The 27,067-nt window shown below is 31.5% G+C and overlaps 3 protein-coding genes across 6 annotated transcripts; 1 reads left to right on the top strand and 2 right to left on the bottom strand.

Moving 5' to 3' along the window:
- Window positions 1-285: 285 nt before the first annotated feature.
- On the top strand, window positions 286-1,716 carry LOC106762878 (DNA damage-repair/toleration protein DRT100). The gene has a single exon (XM_014646988.2). It carries the CDS (start codon window positions 294-296, stop codon window positions 1,395-1,397), a length of 1,104 nt encoding a protein of 367 aa, XP_014502474.1. The 5' UTR covers window positions 286-293; the 3' UTR covers window positions 1,398-1,716.
- A 2,269-nt stretch (window positions 1,717-3,985) lies between these two features.
- On the bottom strand, window positions 3,986-9,021 carry LOC106761600 (pentatricopeptide repeat-containing protein At5g40410, mitochondrial). 4 transcript variants are annotated; one of them, XM_022781268.1, is made up of 3 exons: window positions 6,928-9,020; window positions 5,532-5,718; window positions 3,986-4,371 (listed from the first exon to the last, which is right to left on the bottom strand). In XM_022781268.1, the coding sequence occupies exon 1, from the start codon at window positions 8,874-8,876 to the stop codon at window positions 6,993-6,995; it is 1,884 nt and encodes a 627-aa protein (XP_022636989.1). In that variant the 5' UTR covers window positions 8,877-9,020; the 3' UTR covers window positions 3,986-4,371; window positions 5,532-5,718; window positions 6,928-6,992. The 4 variants fall into 4 exon arrangements, with proteins under 4 accessions (XP_022636989.1, XP_022636990.1, XP_022636991.1 ...); XM_022781270.1 differs by lacking the exon at window positions 3,986-4,371 and having other exon boundaries at window positions 4,792-5,718; window positions 6,928-8,661; window positions 8,882-9,020; XM_022781269.1 differs by lacking the exon at window positions 5,532-5,718 and having other exon boundaries at window positions 6,928-9,021.
- Window positions 9,022-14,505: 5,484 nt separating this feature from the next.
- Window positions 14,506-15,548, bottom strand: LOC106760836 (zinc finger A20 and AN1 domain-containing stress-associated protein 5). The gene has a single exon (XM_014644267.2). The coding sequence runs from the start codon at window positions 15,339-15,341 to the stop codon at window positions 14,841-14,843; it is 501 nt and encodes a 166-aa protein (XP_014499753.1). The 5' UTR covers window positions 15,342-15,548; the 3' UTR covers window positions 14,506-14,840.
- Window positions 15,549-27,067: the final 11,519 nt, after the last annotated feature.

Genomic DNA, 27,067 nt, shown 5'->3' with positions numbered 1-27,067 from the left:
GTTTCACAAAGTACTTCATAGTGACCTAGAAAAGTGATTACTCTGCCTACTTCAAACATCAATTATTTTTACTTACTTAAAAATGAAAGTACAAAACCCCAATAATTGGACACAAAAGAAAGCAAGCCCTACCATGTCTTCCTCCCAAACACAATACCATGTGCATCACACTGCAACTTTCATACCACCGACTGTAATAACAATACTACACCGGGGCTAATTTCGTCACTTAACATCTATATATAACATTCCTTTATTCAAACACACTCCACTAAAATACTAAAATACACTCTATGGCACGCCACTGGCTCCTCCTATTAGCAGCGGCCATTCTCGCCGCCGCAGTAATCGCCGCCAGCGGTTGCTCACCGTCAGATAGGGAGGCGCTTCTTGGCTTCCGGCAGGCGCTTAACGAGCCCTACCTCGGTCTGTTCAACTCGTGGACGGGCTCCAACTGCTGCCTCAACTGGTACGGCGTCAGCTGCGATGCCGCCACTGGCCGCGTCACCGACGTCAACCTCCGCGGCGAGTCGGAGGACCCAATCTTCGAGAAAGCCGGCCGCTCCGGCTACATGACCGGAAAACTCTCGCCGGCAATATGCGGCATCGACACCCTCACCACCCTCGTCGTCGCCGACTGGAAGGACATCTCCGGCGAGATCCCCGCCTGCATCACCTCTCTCTCCTCCCTCCGCATCCTCGACCTCATCGGAAACAGATTCTCCGGCGAGATCCCCTCCGAAATCGGCAGACTCAACCGCCTCACCGTCCTCAACCTCGCCGACAACACCCTCGCCGGAAAAATTCCACCTTCAATCACCGAACTCACCTCACTCAAACACCTCGACCTCAGCAACAACCTTCTCACCGGCGAGATTCCCAAGAATTTCGGCAACCTTGCAATGCTGAGCCGAGCGCTGCTGAACCGGAACCAATTAACCGGTTCCATACCGGTTTCAATTTCCAAGATTTACCGGCTGGCGGACTTGGACCTGTCCGTGAACCGCTTGACCGGTTCGGTTCCGTATGAGCTCGGAAAAATGCCGGTTCTTTCCGTGCTTAATCTCGACAGTAACTCATTAAAGGGTTTAATACCCGAGAGTTTGTTAAGTAACGGGGGAATGGGTATTTTGAACCTGAGCAGAAATGGGTTTGAAGGATCCATACCCGATGTTTTCGGGTCACACTCGTATTTCATGGCTTTGGATTTGTCTTACAACAATTTAAAGGGTCGGGTACCCACGTCGTTGGCATCCGCTAAGTATATCGGGCATTTGGATCTGAGTCATAACCATCTGTGCGGATCCATTCCTGTCGGGGAACCCTTCGATCACCTGGAAGCGTCATCGTTTGGATTCAACGACTGCTTGTGCGGAAACCCGTTGAAGACTTGCTAGTTATCGTGGGTGACCCGAATAAGTACCCGATTCGATTATAATGAAATGATGAAAGCAAGGTGTAATATAATATCGTAGTGAGAAAGATGAAAAGGACAAAAAGAAAAGGAAGTGATTGAGATCACGTGCACTACAGAACAAGGGATTTTATTACTGTTTATGAAGTTTATTGTTAAAGTTAAAAGTACGTAGTTTTTGTTTTGTGATGGTAGATCCATGAAAATGTGAGAAGAGAACATTATTAATGGAGGCACATGCTCCTGTTCTTATCTCTTGCATCTATGCATTAACTACAATGCCATCCCTGTTCTCGCATTCACATTCCAAGGGCCCCTCTCTGCATCTCAATTCATCTTCCACTTCCAATGCCACAACCAATTCATTATTATCACATTCTAAACAAACTAAATCAGGACTTATATTATATGATGAAACACTAACTAAATATAAAGTGTCAATACTAAGTCAAATAGATATTTTTTAACTCCAATAGACAAAACTTGTCTCATGTGACCGTCGGATTGTTGTGGAGAAGTGAACTTTAATCATAACTCAACTTTTAAAAAGTCGATTTATAAGGTGATGTTTGTATTTATATATATACTTTAAATTGACTTTATCTTTAGTTGATGTAAGATTTTCAATATACTCATTCACATTGAGGTATATACATCACAGACATGAGACTAAACATTATTGAATGATCTGGTAACAGTCTGATAACATGTCATCAAATTTTATTAGGATAGACTCTGACTCATGACTTTAATATCATGTTGAGAAATAAACTTTAAGTATAACTCAACCTTACAAAACCAACTTATAAGACGAGATTTACATCTAATATATACTCTAAATTAGTCTTATTTCTACTCGATATAAAACTTTCACCAAAGATGTTGGTTGGTCAAAAAACCTTTGTCATTCAACATGATTAACCAATCTAAATGTGACTTAGTGAAAATAGATCTTGATTAAGTCAAATAATAATATTAATGTACGATATGTTATAATCATGTCAAAATCATTTTTCTTGGAGAAGTTGAAGACTAAAATAATATTTAAAATTGAATATATGAGAAGTAAAAGTCCCGAATCATTCTTATAAAAACACATTAAAATATGCTTAGAGTAGACATGAACATTTTTGTTAAGATCTACCACATCAAATTAAACCATGCATTTCGTTACTAAAAAAGAAAAAAAAAAGGCAAGTTTGGTTTTTTCAAAATTTAGTTCATTTTATTCATCAACAATTTGGCATGTTTATGTGTACAAACCATGTCATGTAAATACAACATATTTAGAGATGTCTAATTTAATATACATCTTTTCTAACTATAAAAAGAAATTAAATAACTTTTTCACATTTAAACCCATGTTAATAATTATACTACTTTTAAGGATTACAATGATAATATCACACATTTTCATAGATAAATATGTTTATTTATCCTTAAATTATTTTTGTATATAATTTTTTTTTCTAAGACTAAATTATCTTATCTTTTAATTTATACATTGAATATTTTACTAATATATCTAATAGATAAGAATGGTGAGACCCGGTTGGCCACTTACATGTTTTTCCACCATAGAATTCACATTTTTGGTACAAATCAAATTTGTTTATTTAATTATTCAAACAATCATAGGCACAAAATCAATGAAAAGCATATACATAATTTCCCCCACCCTTTGTCCATTCAAAGTAGAATCACACAATGCACCAACGTAGAAGCATCCAAAACTGTTATTAATGTAATCGATATCTTTATTGAATTAATATATTGTGATTTATGAATATCTAGTTGAAGTTACTCCATAAAAGTTTAAATTTGGCAGCAATCCTAACAAATGTAATATCTCCAATATAATTCCATAAGTGATGTTTGAAGAAAGGACACCGGTCAAAGTTCAAATTTAATATTATGTACCAGTAAACAAGGAGTTTATTTGTGTGATGATTTTTATAAAAATAATTTATAGAAAAAATATAAAAGTTTTTATTATTTATACTATTGAAACACAAATTTTAATTTTTTAATTACAATTTTTAGTACTTTTTCAAAAACGGAAACTCGAAATGATAAAATGATAATTTTATCTCAATAATAATAATAGTAAGATTTATGGAAGAAGCTTAGACATTTCATCCCACAAAGATGTGTGTTAAGAGTCTAATCGAAGATAGATAAACATTCAATTTATTAAATAAAGAAAAATAAAAATGAAAAAAATAATCATCAAAACAATTTTTTAGAAGTTAAATTAACTTATAGGATATGACCTGGTCTATAAATAGACCCACACCTAAATTTCTCTACAAAACTCTTGCTTCCTTCTCACTTAACTGTATTGGACTAATGTAAATGTTATATTTTACAATTTTTCTTTTGGAAATTTCCCCAAATTAAGGGATACTGTATCAAAAAATTTATAGAATATTCTAGGTTGATTGTCCAAGTTTACAAGAATTATAAACATGAACCAAAAAAATCTACTTACACGAACTATAAATAAAAACAGTTGAGTGACCATGTTGTAAAAGGAAACACATTCAAAATTAAAGAAACACAACACTGTCATCTAATGCATCGAAATGTAGCTGCTTGATATGAATCAAGAAAGTTTAGAACCTAGAAAGCCGTAAATCAGGTTTAGTGATCCACTTAAACTGGAGTACAAAAGACAATTCAAAGCGTTTAAGATATCACAAGAGTGATCAAGCTTCCATAACCAAGAAAAATTCTTAAATAATCCAAGAGAAAACTCTCAATATTCTATATTTTCGGAAAGCTTTCATTCGAACCTGATTGCTGTGATATAGAATCAGCTTTGCACATGTATAAAGTATGTGTTGCCAAATTTCTTCTCAGATGCAAAGCTTCAAAACTAACCCTCGCTAAATTTCATCACACTGTAATAATTGAAAGATGGATTCTGTTTGTGCTTCCACTGCTTCTCTGACATTCTGCAAAATTAAGAAAAATATTTGTCCCGAGCCCACAAATATACATGTCTTGACACTTAAACCTATTACACCCAAAGGGAGTGAATGTTAAGTATTTCTAAGTTTATAAATAAACCTCAACCATTAACAAAGAGAACACACCTTGAATAGTTTTAATAGTTTTTAAGTCTCTTAACTTTTGGTTAGAACAGTAATCAATAACTAGAAATTTTTGCTTTGGTGAGTCGACATTGTTATCAATTCATGTACATAGAAATAAGTGCCCTTTCCACTCTAAATTATCCCATTACCACCATGTGTCAATTTTTTTCTTCTTGTTTAGTTTTGCTGATTTGTCAACAATAAACAGAACATTACCTTGGATAACAAAAGAATAAATCCTCTCATGCGGGACTTTTAGATGACAAGGTCACGAGAAGATTGATGAGAATGATAAATAGAATTTTTTTAAAAAGGATCACGTGACATGGTATCTTTCCCTTAAATGTCCATGTCATGAAAATCTCACATGACACTAGCGGGTCTATTCTGCATAAATTATAATCTTCACAACCATGGACCAGCAGAAAGCCCTTATCAGGAGTATTCAAAAAGTTATTGTTCTCAGTAGTGTATGACTGTTTGGTCAGCCATAGTTCACACAATCAACTATAGTTTGAATGGTCAACCAAACAATCCAGCCAATCACCAAACAGGTCGACCAGCTATGTACCAGCTTGGAGCACAAACCAATGAGTCTGGTCAAAATGCCAAACAAACTAGTTGATCATACACGAGCCCAAATGAATGTCCCACAGCTCAAAACCCACATCTCACATTTTGGAGCACAAGTCACCGAGACCGACTGGTCACCAAAAAGGTCCGTCGGCCATGTACCAACCTGGATAGTTAATCACCAACTCGGTGAACAGGACAACGAGTTCGGTGTGATCGATCGGTTGGCCATGAATTGGAATGATCGAGATGAATAGTCCAAGAATAGATTAATCTTAAAGCTTATCAACTTAAGAGTAAAGTATAATTACTCATAATTGGGTCATAATTAAGCCAACGTTAATCAAAAGTCCACCACAAAACCTATAAATAAATGTTGGAGGTAAGGAGGTAGGTTATGGGCATATACTATCACATTAAGTCTATGTGTCAAACGTTGAACTAACTTTGGTATCGGAGTATCTTCTGCAAGTATCCCTGGTGAATGCACGGGAAATCACTTTTCAGACCTCAGAACAACATAATGCAACCTAAACCGTTGACCTTGACCCATACCCAAAACATTCTCCAAGCAGTACCAAGTTCAGTCCAATGGGCTAAAACAGCATAAGGGATCTCCCATTTTTTTTGGACCTGCATATAAATGTGGCTTTTATTTTTAAATAATCAGGAAGATCTGATAAGAGATGAATGTATATCTGTTAGCATAAGTTGAGGCAAGTAGAAAAGTTCCAGATATATCCTACAGATAAATGTGGCTTCTATTTTTAAATATTCAGTAAGATCTGATAATAGATGAATGTATATCTGTTAGCATAAACTGAGGCATGTAGAAAAGTTCCAAATATACACTATCCTACATATAATGTCACATACACAGTTCATCCTGCATGCCAGCTCTAAATTAATTCCATGGTTGGTATCAATAAAATAACGAGTAAGCTGCTTATTAAAACTGATAAGTAATCCTATGCCGAAATGTCTGTCCAAAACAATATATCTGAAGTTAATACTTCATAAATTTTCTATAGTACTCAATACAGAGTGGTAAAAACTGGCTTCTGCACTTTTCGAAATACTTTCTTTGTTTTTAACTTCAGACTATATAGCTGTATGCTACATTAACTACTAAAACTTCTTGGAATCATCCAAAGAAAATTGTCTTTTTTCGTTCACACTACGAAGTTAGAATCTGTCTTACATTTTGTCACCACAAGCCTTTATTTCGTAGCAGTAGAAAGTTTGCATGAAAAGAGGGAGGGGGAAGGGATAGAAACACAAAACTTAAACTAACAAAAGAAATGATTATGCCTAAGTGCATACATTAATTCTTCTCATGCTGCCAGAATGAATACCTTCTTCAAAGTTTGAAAACCATGTAACTCTCAGCAAAATATTATAAATCTTTTATAAAGGGAAGAAATTGATTTTTCTATTTAATTTTCCAAACAAACAGAAACCTAAAGTCTTTGGCAAAGTTGGCGCTATTAAATAGTCTACAAAAGATAACGAATGACAAAGTTGAGATTTCAGTACTCCTCTCCGTTAGTCAACAACAAATAGATGAAAAAAATAAAAATGCATAAAAAGCAGGTCAGGAAACAGTAATACAAAAATAAATAAAGAATTAAAAACTAAGGGAACATACTGATTAATTAGATTGTTTTAAATTTATAACTTACCAGATAGAAAATGAATTTGATTTAAAAACTTAAGTTGGTTTCTCGTCTAATATTGGGTAAGCAGCATGCAGATAGCGGTAAATTTTGGTTAGAAGGAGGAATTGAATATGAACATGCATGGGATTATACTTCATTAATATAGGGTTATTAAGTTTATTACCATGTTGGCTCTTGTGAGTTCCAATGACAATACATTCCTGAAATGCCAAACTCCATCAGCGATCACTACCAATAATCGCCACAAGAGCATAATCCATCTGAAAACTGGTGAAATCGCTTTGAATCTCGGATAATGATGGTACGCTTCTCTATCAGTGAGACAAATTTTGCTGTGTTATGGCAATCTCGGCATATTCTGAGATTTTTTATAATAACTAATGGCTTATCAGCATTACAAACCAAAAGTCCAAAGGCAAGTGCTATTTTCTCACTATGTTTGTTAATCATATCTGTTTTAACCTCGACATCAACATCATGTAGAATGGGTTCAGTTTCAGACACAAAACCAACTTCTTGAATTCTTCTCATAGTCTCTTCCAGCTTCTTGTGTATTTTGTCTGAATCAGGGTGAGAGTAATCATCTACCACAAAAAGGTGAATTTTATTCCCATGCTCAACAAAGCTGTATCCAGGGTTTCTGGTAAGAACTTTAGTCTTCATTAAAGCCCTCACTTTTGATGCATCACTCCACAGACCTGCAGCAGAATAAATGTTGGAAAGCATGATATAGTTTCTAGGGTCTGAAGGATTTAATGCAATCAAGTTCTCTGCAGCTTCCTTCCCAATATCGATGTTACGATGAACCCTACAAGCACCAAGAAGAGCACCCCAAACTCCAGAATTTGGCTCTAAAGGCATGCTCTTTATTAGCTGATGAGCATCATTGACTAGACCACAGCGACCTAGAAGATCAACCATACATGAATAGTGATCCAATTGAGTTTGAACTTTGTAAACCTCAGACATGATTAGGAAGTAGTACTTTCCTTCCCGGACAAGCCCTGAATGACTACAAGCACTTAACAAATGAGTAAAAGTAACATGATCAGGCTCCACACCTTCCCTTACAGACCTTTCAAAGAATTCTATAGCTTCTTTCCCACGCCCATGAATAGCATACCCTGCAAGCATTGCAGTCAATGCCACTTTATCAGGCTTGCTTATCTCTGCAAAGACCTTGTGAGAAACACTCAATTTCCCTAACTTTGAATACAAGTTCAAAAGAGTAGTCGCAATTGTTATATTTTCATTAAGACCACAGGTGAAGATAACACCATGCATGGCCTCTACCAATCTTCCCAAATGTAAATTTTCACAGGCTTGAAGCAAGCTCACCATTGTGGCTTCATCGGGAAAAAGTCCATTTACCCTCATCATATTAAAATAATTAACAGCTTCATTGGGGATTCCGTTTTGTGTCCAAACAGCCACCATTGAATTCCATGACACTATATTCTGCTCCGGCATTGCCCAAAATAGCTTGAAAGCGGAGTCAACGCAGCCAAACTTCCCATACATGTTAATAAGAGCATTAACAACCTTCACTTCCAATCCCATACCCAATTTCACTGCACAACAATGAAGATAGCAGCCCTCATCTCGGGCTTTAGCAGAAGCACAAGCCGAGATAACAGATATCAGTGTAAGCTCATTCAATTCGAGTGCCATTTCAGACCTGATTGTAGAAAACACACTCAGGCAGTTACAAAGGTCTCCTCTTTTAGAAAATCCAGAAACCAAAGAGTTCCAAGAGACAGAATCCTTGTAGGGCATTTCATCAAACAGCTTCTGTGCATCTGGGATGGACCCCTTGTTGAGATAACATGAAACTAATTGATCACCTATGAACCCATCTCTGTAATCCAGAGATTTGACCACTCGGGCATGAATGACCCTGCAACAGGAGACAGAAGATGAAGATTTCAGAGTAAGGAGTAGAGAGGAAAGAAGAGGATCACAGGGATATGATGAAATGGAAAGGAACCGAGGAGAGGTTTCAAAGAGAAGGGAACAACATTCAGGAAAAGGAGGGAACAAAATTTGGAACGTTATAGGTTTTAGTCTATGTAACTTGGGACCTAAGATTTTTGCATGGAACAACCTAAACATCTTACTCTCATTCAAATCTTGTGCATACGTGTTGCAAACAAGTTACATGCTTCATCAGTACAAAGCAAATTTTCAGAAATTTCCATTGGAGCACCATAAACTACCAATTTTAACTATATATCCTTCATTATACTATTACATATGCTGCTGTCAAGAGGAGGGTCATCCTGTACAACGATTCCATGCAGCACGGATTAGTTACTTAATTTAATACTGTTCATTTATTAGTTAATTTAAAAAAATTTTGAAAAACATTTTTTCTTTATTTTCATTTACAATAAATTAAAAAAACAATATTGAAACAAAAGTTAATAAATAATTAAATTAAATTAACAAGTCAATGTAATTTATAAATTAATAAATCTAACTTAATAAATTATTGTTGATGGTTTTGTAAATAAATCCTCGTTACAAAAATCGATTGAAATGAGGACCGTCGTCAAATAAGGTATAGACTTCAAATTTATTAAGATCGAACATCAAATGGTCTGTGTACAGAATTGAAAAGTCACTATTTTATTGTCTTTAGAATATTGGCTCCTCTCTCCACGAACATTAAAAATGTCCAAAAATGTCTCTTTTTAAGTATCAATATTAATTTTTTTTTTTCGAATTAGACGTCGGTTTTCCACAGACCATATGTCAAATCTTCTACAAAATCATATTTGAAAGAACACTTTTTCGGACATTAAACGTTGCACATATAAGGAGCCGACGTCTAATACACATTAAACGTCAGATTCCTTTCTCAAGACGTCAATAAGCTGCGAAAATACTCAAAAATAACGTCAAAATGGATTTTTTTTTTTTTGGAATTAGACGTCGATGATGGATGGAACTGACGTCGATGATGAAAGAGACTCACGTCAAATGTCCTTTTTTAAACTCCAAAAACTCTATCAATACTCTTTTCTCTAAGGTAATCTATGTCAAGATACCTTGGATTTTCCATATGTCATCTTTGAATGTTGTAAGAACAATAATATCTATTTCAGCTGCAAATAAATCATTGAACTTGGTTATTCTTGTTTCTACATCAATGTAAAGATTTGTTATTAATTTTTATTTTCTCCAAAACTCATAAACCTACCTACATAGGGTATGCTCTATGCTCAATTTCTACTTTCTTTCCACTGCGATAATGGTTGTGTTCTTATGAATGTTATATTATACAGGTTGGTCGTTGGTTGTTCAGGGAAATTTGGACACCTAAGTTTAGGAGTGAATTTGATCACTTATGAGGATAACTTTAATTTGTAAGTGTTTATTATAGGTAACTTTCATTCAAAATTCCTATTGATTTCTCGTGGATTTCATTTATTTTTTCAAAAAATAATGATATTTTAACAAATTTTTTTTAATAATTTTTTACAACAGAACACGTGTCATCATTTTATTGATCTGTTTGAATTTATTCTAAAAAAATATTTGAAAATAACCTATCACAAATTGTCAATGCTTGTCAAAATGTTATGAAAAAAGAATGGTTAAAAAATTTTTTCCTTTTTCGTATATAGAATTAAACAAGAACTTGGCACTGAAATAAAACAAATTCCGCCGCGCATTGATAAAACTATATTGTCGGTGATTGGTGATAAATACCCTGATTTGTATTCACAACTGTGGTGAGTAATAGGAAAATCTGTATTCACAAACATTTCTTTAACTCATTCTTATATTAGTTTTATACTAAAGTTTGTATTATAAGTCCTATTATGACAATACTTTATTGGAGAAACATTTAATTCAAATAAAACTCTCAACAAAAGTGCATGTATACGCATAAGTGTACTATTTAATTGTACGATAAAAAAAAAAGTTAAATATGTTTTGGTCCCTTAACTTTTAGTCATTTTTAAAACTTTGGCCTAATTTAGTCTTCCAATTTTAGAAATGTTTGAATTTAGTCATTTTAACTAAATTTTGTTAGATTTATTTGATGTTTCAAATACGTTTCATGATAACATTTGACTGTTTGACACATTTTTGTTTCAATGTTAACTGATAAACACGTTTGAAATAGCAAATAAAGTTAACAAAATCTGGTTAAAAGAATTAAATTCATACATTTTTAAAAATTGAGAGACTAAATTAGTCCAAAGTTTTGAAGAGAGACTAGGAATAAAAACATAAAAAAACTGCGTATTACGTATTTCCATATTCTTGCATACGTCGTATTTCGGTATTTTTAGTATTTTGCAGTACAGTCCAGGTTTTCGTGGGGTACCCTTTATTGTTTTTAATTTGATTGGTGGGTGACCTTTGATTGCAATGGAAGGACAAAATAGAATACCTTGCCCCAAGTGGGTGTCCTTCATTTCATATATTTACCTAAAGTCACAAAACCACTTTTAATGTGTCTCTTTTTCTTCCCATTAATTAAATTTCTTTAGAAAAATAGTACCTCAATTTATAGTTTTAGCAAAGGAAAAATTTTATTCAAAGAAAATTTTCGTAAAAATTCAATTAAAACTAGTTGACTCTTTATGTGCAACATTTAGTTCTGGTTTAAACATATATATTTTTTAAAATATATATTTTCCATCATCAACTATTATAATATATGTATTATAATTTATATTTATTTATATATTAAATTCTTATACTTAAAATTTAATTTTAATAACCTAAAATTAAAAATAGTCTCTCCTTATAAATATACGGGATGATTATGATTTAATTTTTAAATAAATACTAAACACAAATATAAATGAGTATATTTAAATTTATTTTGATTTTGATATAATTTTTTGTATTCATTGAAAAATGAATAATAGTAGTCAATTATTTAAATTGAGTATGACAGATATGTATATATCTATTTATCCTCATACTCATTCCAATGTTTATTTTAATCTGTTTTGTGTCTTCATACTAAATGAATTATTTGTGTGAGAGTATATTATAAGTATATAAAAAGAAAAATATTTACTTTAGTAATAGTGAAATGTGCATTAGTTTGAATATCAGGGTTAAATATGTTTTTAGTTTTTATACTTTGAGGCGAGTTTAGTTTTAGTCTCTCTTTTAAACTAAGGTACAATTTAGTCCTTCAACTTTAGAAAACTCTGGTTTTAGTCTTTTTTACATAATTTTTTTAACTTTATTTGTTGTTTCAAGTACGTTTCATTATAGCATTTGGATTGTTTACACTATTTGACACATTTTTGCTTCAATGTTAACTGAGAAACGCGTTTGAAACAGCAAATAAAGTTAAAAAATTTTGATAAAAAAGACTAAAACTAGAATTTTCTAAAGTTGAATGACTAAATTGTACCTTAATTTGAAAAAGAGACTAAAACTAAAATTTTTAAAGTATAGAACTAAAAACATATTTAATTCTTATTTTAAAAGAAAAAGTAGGATGATAAGAAATAATTTTATAAAAGTTAATAATGAAATCCAATGTATGTGATGATAATTTAAAAATTGTTTAAAGAATAAATAAAAAAATATGTCACGTATTTAAAAATGAAATTATTGATTTTGCCACTAAATAATGTGTATTTTACATCATCAACCACCAACCGTAGTCTTGGGATAATGATATTATGTGACCATTTCCTTATCAAAATGTTTCATCCTTTACGAGGTGAGTTGTAGCTTTGATCTGCTATCAGACAGCATAGTTGCAACTGCAAATTGCACCCCAACTTGTCCACCACATGCTTCTAAATAATTATTTTTCCCTTTTAACACACTCATTTATTCTATTTTATTTCAATTTTTACTTTATTACATTATTTATAATAAAAATTAAATTAAAGAGATTTTATTTTAAATTATATGACTTGTTGATATAATTAAAGAAAAAAAAATGTTTTTTTAATAATTTTTTTAAAACTATTTAGGTAATAATTTGTAATTAGTCAATGAATAAAATAGTTTACTGTTAAAAAGTTATTAAAAATTTATTAACATGGTTGATAATTAAATTTAACTGTTCAGTTCTTGTTCAGTTCTAATTAAGATCATAATATTTTAACAATTTTTTTAAAAAAACTATGTATTACTATTTTATTATTTATATATTTGAAATGGATCGATTACAACAAACGATTGTAAAAGGATTGTAAAGAAAAAGTTGTTAAATATATATTTTCGTATAAACAGTTCTATTTAGATCATCTACCTCATACTTTAATGTTTTTCTCCATTTTTTGTTTGAATTTCGGGAATTATGTTCACACGTTAATTTCTATTCGACTTTTTATGTTTTCCTAGTTTAAATATCATTTTGTAAAACTGGTAAAATGGGATTGTCTCTTTTGACTTGACCTTATATCAAGTTAACAGATTATTTTGATGTGGTTTAAAACTAATAACAATAATTATTCTATATTTTTTTCAAAAAATATAAGTAATATTTGAAAAGATTAATTCATATAAATAAAATTATTTCCAATTTTTATATTTAATGATTTGATATATAAGTTATAATATATGTATATATTTTAATAAAATAATATTTTTTAATTTTTCAAAATTATAATTATTGTTTTTAGAAATAAACTCACTCTAATTCAATCTTGGATATAGACTAAACAAACCAATTAAAACTAACCCCCTTTAATTGAAGTCGTTGTTTCTCTTGTTTGGTTTAATCTATTTTACAAGCTATTCAGTTTGGTCATTGGATTAAACTATTTTACTTGTTTTAATCCTCTAGGTGGGTTTGATGGAAATCTAGCCTAAACATCATTTAAAATATAAAATGATTTAATTAAAAAGTACAAAAATCATCATTTAAAAAATCATTCGTTTTATAATAAAAGAATAAATTATCAAATAAAAGAAACACACTTAAAGACAATTTAAAAAAAAATTGTATTTCTATATGGTTTATTAGTTAACCGACTCACTTATAATTCGTTTATAATCAATCCCTTTTCATGTATTGACACTTAAATATCTGTAAGTCAAATAAGCGTATTTTGAAAAATTCTCAAAAACAAGAAGATCGGAATATCTTAGAGGATACAGAACCTAATAAGGCAATTCGCTAACCTCTTATCCGAAATAAATATACTTCATCCAGAGAAAAAGAAAACAGAAAAATTTAAGATTCGTTTTATTAAATAAAAAAAATATTCCTTTCGAAAAAAAAACTATAAAAAATGTCTGTGTCATACGTCACATACCTTTATTCAGCAAACACCTGGCGATACTCTATTGGGTCACATAAGGCGCCAGTCACTTTCATAAAGGAAAAAACCGCAATATATCGCACCCGAACTCGTTATCTCACAGCCCAATATATCGTCACATGTCAAATCACGTGGCCCCCACCCCACTTTCAATTATCGCTGTTACCGAAAATTCCATTTTCAAAGCGCTCGAAATTACCACAATACCCCCACGAACACCGCCGAACTACTCCACCACGCCGTGTCTCATTTCTCAGAAAAATCATCATCGCCCACCAAATAATCTAACAAGAAAATTCAACGTTTTCCAGAAATCAAAATCAAGAGTTCAATCGCAGAATCAATCGATTTCAGCAGTAAATTAATTTCGAATAAAACAAACTCATATTTTCTGAGACAACTTCGAACCAATGATGCAAACAACAATATTCTTCGATCGAAATTACGCAAGTAATCAGATCCACGACGTGAGAATAGAAACAAGCATGGTAAATCACAATAATTTATCATTTCAAGATCAAATCGGGAAGAAAACAAGCGTAAAAATAAAAAGAAAAAATATGAAACGATCTGAGCTTGATCGAACACAAGAGAAATTCAGATAAATTCTTCTTCATCTTTTCGGCAACAATCTCTCTCTCTAAACCTCACACACGCTCTCTCTTAAATCTGTCATCAGCTACTTTCTTTTGCTTCTCTATATATATAATCTGAAAAAAACAAAAGCGAAGATCCGTGACTCGAACCGATCGCGCGGAGCCGGGTCAACGACGAGATTCCGTTTCGTGTTTCTCTTCCTTTTTTGTTTTTTTGTTCTTCAGACTTTGACGATCTTCGCGGCTCTAACCACCGGATTCTCCCTGGCGATGGCTTCTCTACCGGCGGCTTTGTAGTCGTAACTGCAGTCGTGGCGATCGGAGTACCGATGCTCCGCGCAGAAGAGTTCGCCACACCGGCACCGGAATCCGGTGAGTCCGACCTTCCGCCGGCAACCGGAGCAGCGATTGACGACGCGTTTGGCTTCGGACGGCGTGTTTTGGTCGGAGGAGGGAGGATCTGCTGCCAAGGAAGGCTCTTCGGGGAAGGATCTCTTCTGAGGACGCGCGGACGCAACGGATCTAGCGGAGGGCGAGGAGACTCCGGCGGTGGGCGCGGTAGCTGATGACGTTGTGGCGGTGGAAGCTGTGAAGGCGGTGAAGCAGTTCTGGCACATGTTGTTGGTGGCAGGGTTCCCTGTGACCCCGCAGTTGTTGACGCATAGAGTAATGGTTTCGGGAACCTTGAACTCGGTTTCTTCGTTCTCGGTTTTCTGAGCCATGGAGGAAGAGAAAACGGAGTTAGGTTTTTGCGATCGGAGAAAGAGGGAGAGAGAGAGAGAGAGAAAGAAAGAGAGAGAAAGAAAGGAGAAAGGATTGTGATTATGGATGGGTTGCGAAGAGGGGCGAGAGAGAGGAGAGGGGGATTTGAAGGTGTTGCGATGCGTTGTGAGGTCGGTAATGGCAATGGAATATGGGCCTCATAGAGACGCGTATCAAACATTTCTTTCTTTTCTTTTTCTTTCTCTTTCTCTTTCCTTCATGCTCTGGCGGCGGAAATTACCAATTTGTCCAACTGTCTCCTTTCTTTGCGTTGTTGCTGTTGCAATTTGCCTCTGCCCCCTTTCTTTTCTCACAGGTTTCTGACGTGTTCCTGTCACTGCATCATCCAAATCATATGTCTCTGTCTTTTTCCTTTTTTATTTTTTATTTTTTATTTTTTTATTACGTTTATTATTATTGCTTTTATTATTATGGTGGTTGTTGCTTCTATTACTATTCTCATTCATTTTATTAGGTTGGGTGGGTTGCCTTCGAATTGCACCTTTTCTTTCCATGCTCCAATGCTTCTTACTCCACTTGGATTTCCTATTTGCAACATTTTCTTCCAAATAGCTTCCTAAGACAGATCAGCTTCAACATGATGATTTATTTGTAAAACACTATATCATGTTTAACTAAGTAACAAAGTTTAAAATATTTTTAGAATATCAGTAAGACTTAAGGACGTTGTATTTCATGGTCGAGCTCTTTATATAGAGTTACTGAGATATGGTTACATAGTTCAACTATCTACGTAATGGTAAATAATCATTTTATAATTCAGAGACCACAACAATTATATAATTTGAATACTTATTATTCATAAAATTTTCCCTGCTTTAACGTGCATAAAATATCTTTACAATAAAAGTCTTCCAGCTCATAAGTTTGATAGGCATAACATTTAATCTTGTTTGAAAGATAATGGCCTCTTTTGTCATGTATTGTTAAGTCTATTAAGAAAGAAATTTATTAGAAAGATACAAACACTGATAGTAACTGAATTTAATTATATAAGAGATTGACATTATTTCTATCCAAAACCTTAAGGTAATGGATTAATGTGTCTTTCATCTTTATAAGGTGTTTTACTTTCTCATTTCTATCCAATGTGGGACTTAGATTCACACTTGGATTCCCGACAATCTTTTCCTCAAGAGTGAGTCCTTTCCATATAGGTACTCCCCCTCCAGCAGAAGCATTCCCAACCAACCACAACCACGAGTAACCCTTTCCAACCGTCGTATCTTAACAAAACTCGCTTACCTGAATACCCTTTGCCGGGAAGACTTTCGGTATAGGGATCGTTATACTCGTCTGAGTCGATCACCAAGACAAACCATCGGCTCTGATACCACTGTTGGGTCTATCAAGGAGGGAGTTCACCTAGGAGACATAAACACCAATGAGATCTAAGCCTAACCATATAAAGGATCGGCACCACTCTGTACCCAAAACCTTAAGGCAATGGGTTAATGGGTCTTTCATCTTTATAAGGTGCTCTACTTTCTCAATTCTATTAAATGTGGGACTTAGACTTACACTTGGATATCCAACATGTATGAGTTACTAATGCAAGCGGAAAAGATTTTATTACAATAGTAAATAATCCTTTGGTGGAGTAGAAGTCGCCTTTTATGTGAAAGTGGGATGGCCTTTTGGTCGGGCTCTAGGTGGTCGTCTTTGACTGTGATGGTACTCGATGTTACCTTTTAGGGTTTTATCTTCCAAACTTATTTTACTAATAAAGTCATTCACCCTTTTTATTTTCGTGTCGCATTAATGAAAGGTTTTTAGTGATTATTGTTTTAGGCATGCAAAGCCACCATTAAATGTATTTGACTTCTCTGTTGATGTGACAACATCCCATTAGTTTTGGTAGGAAATGCGAAGTGCCAAAGGTTGTATCTGTTTGGCGGGAAGTGACATTTTATTAATCCACTTTTCTTTTAAATCTTTCGAACTCTCATGCTTCACCTTCATTTTGTTTCATTTGTTTTGAGTTTCTTCTTCGTCAAGTTTCCTTCCTCTCCAACTTTTGTGTTTTCGCTCTACAAGTTCTTCATTCTCACTCCTTAAGAGGCCTTTCTTCAACTCCTCTTATGCATTCTCCACCAGTAGGTATGTCTTCTTTGTCCAACTCCTCTTTAGATCACCCTTTACCAGAGAAGGAGATTATCCCCATAAATGAGGGTTTCGTGTCTTCTTTTGATTCTTCAAAGGTTTCTTCACCAGAACCTATATTTGTTGTTGTTCTTGTAATCCTTTCTTCAAAGCTTTATGTAGCAATTTCTCAAAAGAAAAAGGCTAAGCCGAAGGGAAAGGGAGAAAAAAGTAACATCCCCATATTCTAAGGCCAAGCAGCAAATTGCTTCTTCCCAATCACAGATTGTAGGTACACCTGAATTTGAGACGAGGTTGCCTTTTACATTTTGAGTTTCAATTTAGAGAAGGTTCAACATCTACTCATAAGAATCCTTCTGATAAGTTGCAAATACATGCTTTCAGTGTTGAAGGGTTAAAGTTGAAAATGGTTTTCGTTGTTTTGTTCATATTAATTTAGTTTTCACGAATCTTCAATTTCTCCTCAAATAGTTGCAGAACTTGTCCTCAACGGCTATATCTAACATATATCTGATGTTCTTATCACTTTTTATGATTTGTCTTCCTAATTATTTGCTCCAATAAAGAATATAATTGTTAGATATAAAATTCTAACATTATTTACTTGCAAACGAACTGATTAAAATATAACTTCAAATCTAATAGTAAGAAAGTAACAATGGTTGGAGATGGGCTGACAACCATGATAAGAGATGGCATAAATGATGCTCTTGCGTTGGCCACAACTGACATTGGTATCTCAATTGGAATATCTGGTTCAGCTCTTGCAAATGCAACTTCAATACTAGCACAATTGACATACTAGCACAGAGCATCTCAATAGCAACTTCAACCAATTTCTCAATACTCACCACTTCTTCAACATGTCAAACTTCCACCATGAAATTGGGAAAAGCCAAAATGGAATATGGGAAATTTAGTCCAGAAGATGAAACTCTGTTTCATCTGCTTGCTTCTCTTTCCAAATCAAATTTTGATTCCACTCAAAGCCTCTCATACATCATCACCCTTACGCCTCATCCTAGGCGCTCGGTGGTCCTCCACCACCGTAGTCGCCCCACCTCGAGTTCGCTCTTATTGTTGTTGTTAGGGTTGCCTTTAAGGTTTCCCGATCAGACTTCCACAACTACGTCGTCCCTATCACCAAAGTCTACATCGCTTTAAGGACATCCGTAACCACACCTCCAAGGAACAGATCAACGACCTCGCCAATGTCATCGCTGCCTCCTTTTCTGCTTAGTGTTCTCCTGCCTCAACACATCCATCTCTTTGATTGTTCTCTTGTACTCAACAAACTTCTGTTGCATTTCCAGCAACATAACCATATCTTGCAATACCTGGCCAACCTCCCTAGCTTCATTCATCTTGCTTCTTATAGACATCATATAGTTTTTCTTCATATAATACACATCGATCCACGGTGGACGCTAAAATGTTCTTGTAAGGTTAAACATACCTTGTAAAGACTTCCTTGAACAACTCTTCGAGCGTACTCTACAATCCAACTTCACACCTTTAAGCTGAGATATCCTAGGTTCATGCATCCTCGAGACCAGGATGGGATATGCTTGTAGAAGACACTTTGACGCTCAAATTAGTCAAGTGCAACATATGGTAATAAACGTTATAATAATGAAACGTAATTAATTTACCTTGTTCACTATGCTATTTATATTGTGTTTATGGCCTTTTACATGGATGAGCTTGGTTCACGTACTTAATCACCTTGATTAACTTGTCTAATACTCTTTTAATGTGTTATAGTCATTTATCTTAACTAATCACAATTGTCCTTGTTTTTGTCCTAACCTACATCTTGTCGTGTTATTCGAGTACACTCAGGCCTAGATCATCTCAAACCAGGTGGTCAAGATGTTCTCTAATGTGTATAATACATCAACTATAATTAGAAGGGATAAAATCATAAAAAAGTAAGAGACTAAATTTTCTACTACATGAGTTTTTGTATGGAACATTGTCTTATAAAAAGAATTCTCTTATGTGATATTTTTATTTGCTTTTTTATAAAAATTTTTTGGATTAAGTATGCTTTTAGTCTTTAAACTTGTATAAAAAAAATAGAATTTATTCTTTTTTTTCAATTTTTGATACATTTTTGTTTCCAAACTTTAAAAATAAATGAATATATTATTTTTAACCTAATAATTTAATTTTTTTAGGACTTGTTAAATGTTATTTCAAGTTGACATTTGAGTTAGAACATATCAAAATGATACAAACAACTAAAAAAAATATTTTAAAATGTATTTAACACATTAAGAATAATTTAACTTTCTTTTAAATAAAGTTGACGATGTGACTTACGTTTATTTTTATTGCCGTCAAAATATTATTATTAGACGGTGTTAAAAGAAAATTATAAGAAATAATACACTCAAAATTTTGAATTCTTTATAGGAATACAATAAAGATATAAAGTACATATTAAATAAAAAAGTCCATTTATATATCATTATAGGTGAAATATATGTCTTTTTCTTTTATCAGAAATATATGTTGTTATAGATGAAGTGAAACTATTTAAAATTTCCGTCTTTATGATAATTTTCTACGTACGTTCTTGTGGCAGTTCCAATACCTAATCACATCCTATCTCATAATATTGAGAATACTCTTTCTTTATACTACTTTATTCTAGAGAAAAAAGAAAACATTTTTAGAATTATATATAATCAATATTTAAAATTATAAATAAAATTAAATTAATGCTTAAAATGGTTAAATAACGGTGTTTAATAATTTTAAGGATTAACGTTGCTAATGTTCATGACTTAACTTTATGTGTCACTTAGGAAGTAAAATTATTGGACAAAAGCACATTAGAATTATTTGAGTAATTTAAAAAAGAAAAGTAAGATACTAAAAATATATCACATGAGAAAAGTTAAAATTATTTGAATCATCTGAAAAGAAAAAGCAAGCTTGTAAATTTGTCCTTAAAAGTTACACACACCATCATGTGGTATTCTAAAAATTCTTTAGCATATGATAGCTTTCCTAAAATTTAAAACAAGACTAATTAAATAGTATTAAATTATCTGAAGGAATTAAATAGCTTCCATGAAGAATGTTAGCAACAAATTGAATTTAAAAAATTAAATTTAGTTTTCTTTGTACCAACAAATTGAACAAAATATAGTTTTAAAATATTTAAATGAAAAGTTATTTTATTTATTATATTTTTAATTGAGAAGGTTTAGTGACAAATGTATGTTTTAGCAAATCTATAGCTATTTTGTTACTAGTTAGCTACAATTTTGTTCCTTCATTTTTTTTTCTTGCAAATTCGTGAATAATTAGTGAAAATATCCCTACCTAATTTTTTTAGTAAAGTAGAAAATTTCTTGTAATGATAATATTTAAAGTGATGAAAAAAAAATAGAGATAGTAAATAAGTTAGTAATATTAGGGAATTATATGCTTTTTAAGTCTCAAATATGATTATTTTTATTCATTTTATTTTATTTATTGTTTATTTTTTTTACATGAGATTTAATTTAATTTCATGTATTCAATCGTGTAAATCTTTTATTTAATAAGTAATATAAAAAAAAATTACTTTTTTTATTCACTTTAATCCTTAATTTTTATTTAATTTGAATTTTTTTCTAAAACAATTTTCATTATTTCTTAATGGTTTAACTAGTTTAATATATGAAAATTTTCTTAAATCTCCAAATTTCCATCTTATCTCCAAATTTTCATTGTTTCTCGATAGCTTAACTAGTTTAATATATGAAAGTTTTCTTAAATCTCCAAATTTCCATCTTATCATACTTTTAGTTATACATTTTTTTATGTGATATCGTTCCGTTATATATATTATCTTTATTTTATATTTTATATTTTATTTTTATCTTTTATCTTTTTGTTAGTTTGTTATTATTTTTTATTTGTATTTTGCGCTTAGTTCATATTTCTTCTATTATAAATAGAGAACTGTATATTTAACACAAGCAATATTAATCCCAAATATAGTTTTTTACTATATTCAACATGTTTAATAGTATACACATCATTTTTTATCACTAATTTAATCACTTTTACTTCTTTTAAATATTTTTATTTGGTATTTATTTTTATCACGTAGAACACTCTTTTAATTATTTTTCATATTTCTTTTCTAACTCAATCTTATAAAGTGTACTTTTTACCCCTCACAATAATATAAAAGATATTTCATTTACTATAATATAATAATTTAATATCATTGTCATGAATGTTATGACCATTCAACATAAATTGTAGTTAAAAAGATGAAAAATCTCTAAATTTAAATTATTATTTGTTTAATTTTTTTTCATGTGATTTTGTTCTAGTGATGTATCATAATCTTTATTAATGTTTAAAGAAATATATTTTATTAGAAGTTAGAGAAATAAAAGAAAGAAATATTTGAAATGTTTTTAAACTTTAGTATATTTTCATTCTTTTTATAATTTTTTGAAAATATTTTTTTAAAATTTATCAACCTTGTTTTACTAACTTTGCAAAATTATTAGATATTTTTACTGTTATAAAATTTCATTTATATGTGATTGTATAATATTTTATATAATTATTTTATTTTTATCTAATTGTTATTTGGTATACAATTATAACTCCTTTCTAGATATTTGACATTCAAAACATGAAAATACATCATCTTGATATTAAATATTTTATAATATTATGTTTCTGATTTTTATTTTCTATAAAAGATAATTAATTGGTATTAAAACATTAAAAAAAGTGAATATGGACACTGCTAGAAATATATTGTTATCTGACGAGATGGAAATGTGACAAAAAAAAATTATACCCATTAAATATATAGATGGGGATGAAATTTTACTTCAAAGATAATAATGGAATAATGAAACATGTCTCTACCTTACCAGTTATCATTTCTAAACAAAAATATTTGTTCTTCAACTTTTCTCATTCTTTATTTTTATTATGTTCAATTATTTTTCTTTTTCTTCTATCTCAACGTTATAAAATCTTTTTTTTTTCCTTCCTTTGTGAACTATTACCTACAATATGTAATATATTAGAATAATAATACTTTGACAATATTTTTTTTACAACATTTTAATACTATTTACGTGTCATTATGTGATTAGTCTATGTTAGTATTTATGATTATTATTATTATTGATTGTGGAGTAATGTTGAACCAATCACATGATGACACATAAATAATATTATAATGTTGTTAAAATATCATTATTCAATATATTGTAATAATACATTCTAGGATACTTAAGATAAGTTGCTTCTTCTTTTCAATCACTTTTCGTTTCATTTTCTTCCTTGATATAAAAATGTATGAATTAGGTCTTGATAGAAAGTATAAGGAAATCTGAATTTGATCTTAATATGCAAGAATTGATAGTTAGGGTTTGAATTTTGAAGTGACTAGAAAACTATTGCGAGGCTTTACTCCAATCCACTTTTCCAAATTCTAATTTCATTGACTATAAAGAAAATTAAAGTAGGAAATGTTAGTTTAGTTTTAAATTTCAATGAGTTATGATGGATGATAGGAAGATGTTCTATCGTTTTGGAACCTTGCATGTGTTAGAAGCATAATTAAGAAAGTACAAAGTTATTAAATATTTAGAATCTATGTAGTGGATATGATGTTTTAGAGTTAAATACTTAGAACAAATAGAAATTCAAATGAGAAGTCGCTTAAACAACTTTTCACCATTCAAAATAAGTAATATTGATTTAATTACTCATTTTACTTGTAGAGAGCAGTAAATTTGAACAACAATAGAAAATAATACTTGGATGCACAAAAACGTAGATTTAAAAGAGGAAATTTGACACTTTATTAAGATTTTTAAAAAATTAAATGAATTCTTTTTTTTTTAAAAAAAAAAGTCTAATGTTCCAATGATATATTTTATAAAACGTATTTTCATATATACTGAAAAGTCTATTATTATAAAAATAATTTTTTATGTATGTTATTTTCTACTTTTAACATTAGAGTAAACTTCGACAACTTAGTCAAAGACATCAAATTGATATCAGAGTTGAAAACAGATGTCTAAGAATGTCGGTCATGAGAGTCTGACATTCTTTAACTACGAGTATTACAACAGACTGACATCTAAATGACACCACTTTTAACTAAAATTGGGTAGTATTTGATGTCTATTAGTGCACTAACAGATGTCAAATAATGTCGGCTATAGTATAGTCTGACGTCTTTCGACATTTGTTATTGTACTAACAAATGTAAAATGCTGCATTTTCTTAAATTTTTTTTATATTTACAATTTATCCAAACCTGAAAAACAAAAATATTCCAGCACAACTCAGAAAATTTACAGTAATGTCATAAATTGACATGCAAAAATTAATAAATTTAAGACAACCTACAATAGTTAAATTTGTTGTGCTTTAGGCTTACCCTTAATTCTAATTAAATTGGAAATATTTGAAACATAAGTTAGTATTAATATAACTAAGTAGATGATGTAAGAAAAAAGTAACACTTACGTTTGTACATGTATTTCAACTTAGGTTTCATCTTCTTGTGCAAGGAAAAAAACATACAAATTTGCATTGTCTTAGAATGATGACCATTAGTTATGAATGGATCCTACTATGAATCACAAATAGTTAGTCGATTAATTAGCATTACATCATAAAATATTACATTCAGTAACACATATCCAACAATGTAAAACCCAAGGTACATCTCTCTTTTTGACTCAAACATTCATGTTTGCAAATAAGTTTGTACTCGAGTTTTTTTTCCAGAAGATTGAATGGTTTGAGATTCAATAAATTCATACATGGAAGCTTGACCTTGGTCCACAATTATGGTATCCATGTACTTATAACAAGACAATTAAGTATATATTAAAAAGTAACAATTCCAAGATTTAAATATGGAAGACAATGAAAAACCTTACATGCACCATAGTCGTATGATTAAAGTATTCAACATTTTGTCTCTCCTAATGACCTTTAGTGCATCATTTAGAATAATGTACAATGGCACATAACTTTAGAGACCAAATACTCCTAACTCTCACTCTAGCTCTACCAGTCTTCTATTCAACTTGTTTAATTTCGTTAATGAGCTTTCCTAGAGGATTATCCTCTACTTCTGCCATGTCATCATCTTCATGAATAAGAGGTTGACGCATGACCTACTTCTTAGAATGAAAAAATTGAAATAAATATTTTCAAAGGTATGGATCATTAATTTATAAAATGTTACATAAAAATACTAATAATAACAATATAGTACCCATGGTGGGCCAAAGTATGGTGTGGTCAATGCTTCAGGCCAAGCTATAAATGTGCCTTAGGTCTCCCACACGAATTAAATTTATGAAGTCGGCATGGGCACTCGTACATGGGGATCTCAAACTTCATTAATCGTCGCACGCACGTAGTGGGGCAATAGAGGAGCACCATGAATAATATGTTGCCCTTCAAGTTGTCGTCTTATGGCCATTTGTGCGAGGGATCTCCATGAACCAATAGTTCATACTGACAAGTGCAGTCAATATTATCTACAATAGAGTGTGGGCATTCTATGCTCACACGACATCCTATTGGAGCTTTAGTGGGTAACTTCATATTCTACTACTACATGGACTAAAGCTTTTCTTTAAGTGTTCTTTGTATTTGTTGTTATTGTTGAAGTTGTTCCATGAAGCATTGCTCCATAGCTAACATGCTTTGGTTGATTTTTCCCTCCATTTGGAGCTCCATCTTCCTCAAGGCTTCCTGACTCAAGGATTCATTACTTCTTTGTGGAGGACCAAATTAATCTCGAAGACCAATTTCACATCTAATGCCACTCACACGACTTGGGTGCTCTCGTTTGATTGATAAATTGTAGGTTAGACTATATATAGGTTTCTTGAATAATTTTGCTTCTCTAGTAATTTTGAACTATATATAGATTTCTTTATTTATTTTTATAATAATTGAATTTTTTTTCTTATGAATCTTCTTTAAAGTATTTTTTTTCATATATTTTTCATGCTTCTTTTATTTTTTTAAATCTCTTTCTTCATTATATTCGTCTCCAATTATGTTTACATGTCTTGTGAGACTAAAATATTATCACAAGACCTTATTAGACTCCTCTATCTTATTATCTGATATTTTCTTTTTTTTATCTCCTTATTTAATATGTTTTTTCTTTCTTATTTGAAATGTTTCTTCCTTTGACTTAAGATGTAGATGATTGTAAAGACACTTTCATATTCAAATAAGTAATTGATACTAGATGTCATATATTTTATTATAAATAAAATCTTACCCAGATAAATAATATTTCTTTTATATCTTTCCTCTTATACTTTTACATAAATGAAATTGATTCAAAAATACTAACTCTCTTTTAGGAATGTTTAAAACTTATACATTACATTGCATGGATTTCCATATTGTATGTAATGTCCACTCATTATATCATTAACTTTAAATGCATACCGATATGATATCTATAATTCTCGTGCAATATGATCTCAGCCATGGATTGTACGACATCATATACATAGATACTCACAAAAGAATGAGTAAATTAAATCTCTAGAAGCTACACCAAACTTTACATCATCAATAATTTTATATAAAAACAATATTTATGAATCTAAATATTACATTGTAATTTTGTATAATCATGACATGTAAACTTTAATTAAAATTAATCACAAATAATAATTGATAAACTTATTCCTAGTTTAATATATCTAGAAAAAATATTTATTACGTGAATTTGGATATATATATATATATATATAAAAGATACTTTATACAGAAAATCATCAAATAATTTTAAATTAATATGAATTTGTATATATGATGTATATGATAAAAAAATTTCATTTAATAGTGAATTTTGGAACAAGATATCATAAATATCATAACATTTAATTTATACATTAAATTTGATTGCTTTATATATTGATTAAATTCGACATCTTATGTTCATAAGGACCACTACTCAAGTTTCAACGATTTGGTTTAATAGTTTATTGGAGAGACTAAGCAAGATTTTGAATTTGGAAAGATTTGGTTTAACTGTTTTTGTTTAAGAAGACTTGATTTGATATTCAGTTTAGGATTATTTGATTTCATCTTTGATATGGGATGACTCGACTCCACTCTTAGTAAGGGACAATTTGACTATACCTTTAATTAGAATTAACTGACTTTTAACCCTGACCTATTTGGCTCGATTTATAATCAAGGTTGACTCGACTCAAATTTTTACCTTAATTGACTAGACTCAACCTTCAACTTGAATCAATTTAGTTTGACCTTTGACCCATACTAAATTGGCTTAACATTCGGTTCGACATGACTCATTTGAATTCTTTAGCCTAGGTCGACTCAGCTCGACCTTTAACGTCAAGCACACTTGACTCAATTTTTCTACCCTAGGTAACATATTTTGATTACCTTCATACAAAGCCAACTCATCCCAATTACTCAACCTGGGTTGGTTCAACTTGTCCTTTGGCCCAACAAACTGAAAACACAAGAAAAACACCAGAGGGAGGGGGGTGGATATTAT

The sequence above is a fragment of the Vigna radiata genome, chromosome 5 (assembly GCF_000741045.1).
Source record: "Vigna radiata var. radiata cultivar VC1973A chromosome 5, Vradiata_ver6, whole genome shotgun sequence".
NCBI lineage: Eukaryota > Viridiplantae > Streptophyta > Magnoliopsida > Fabales > Fabaceae > Vigna > Vigna radiata.
This window is presented reverse-complemented; position numbering and strand designations above follow the sequence as displayed.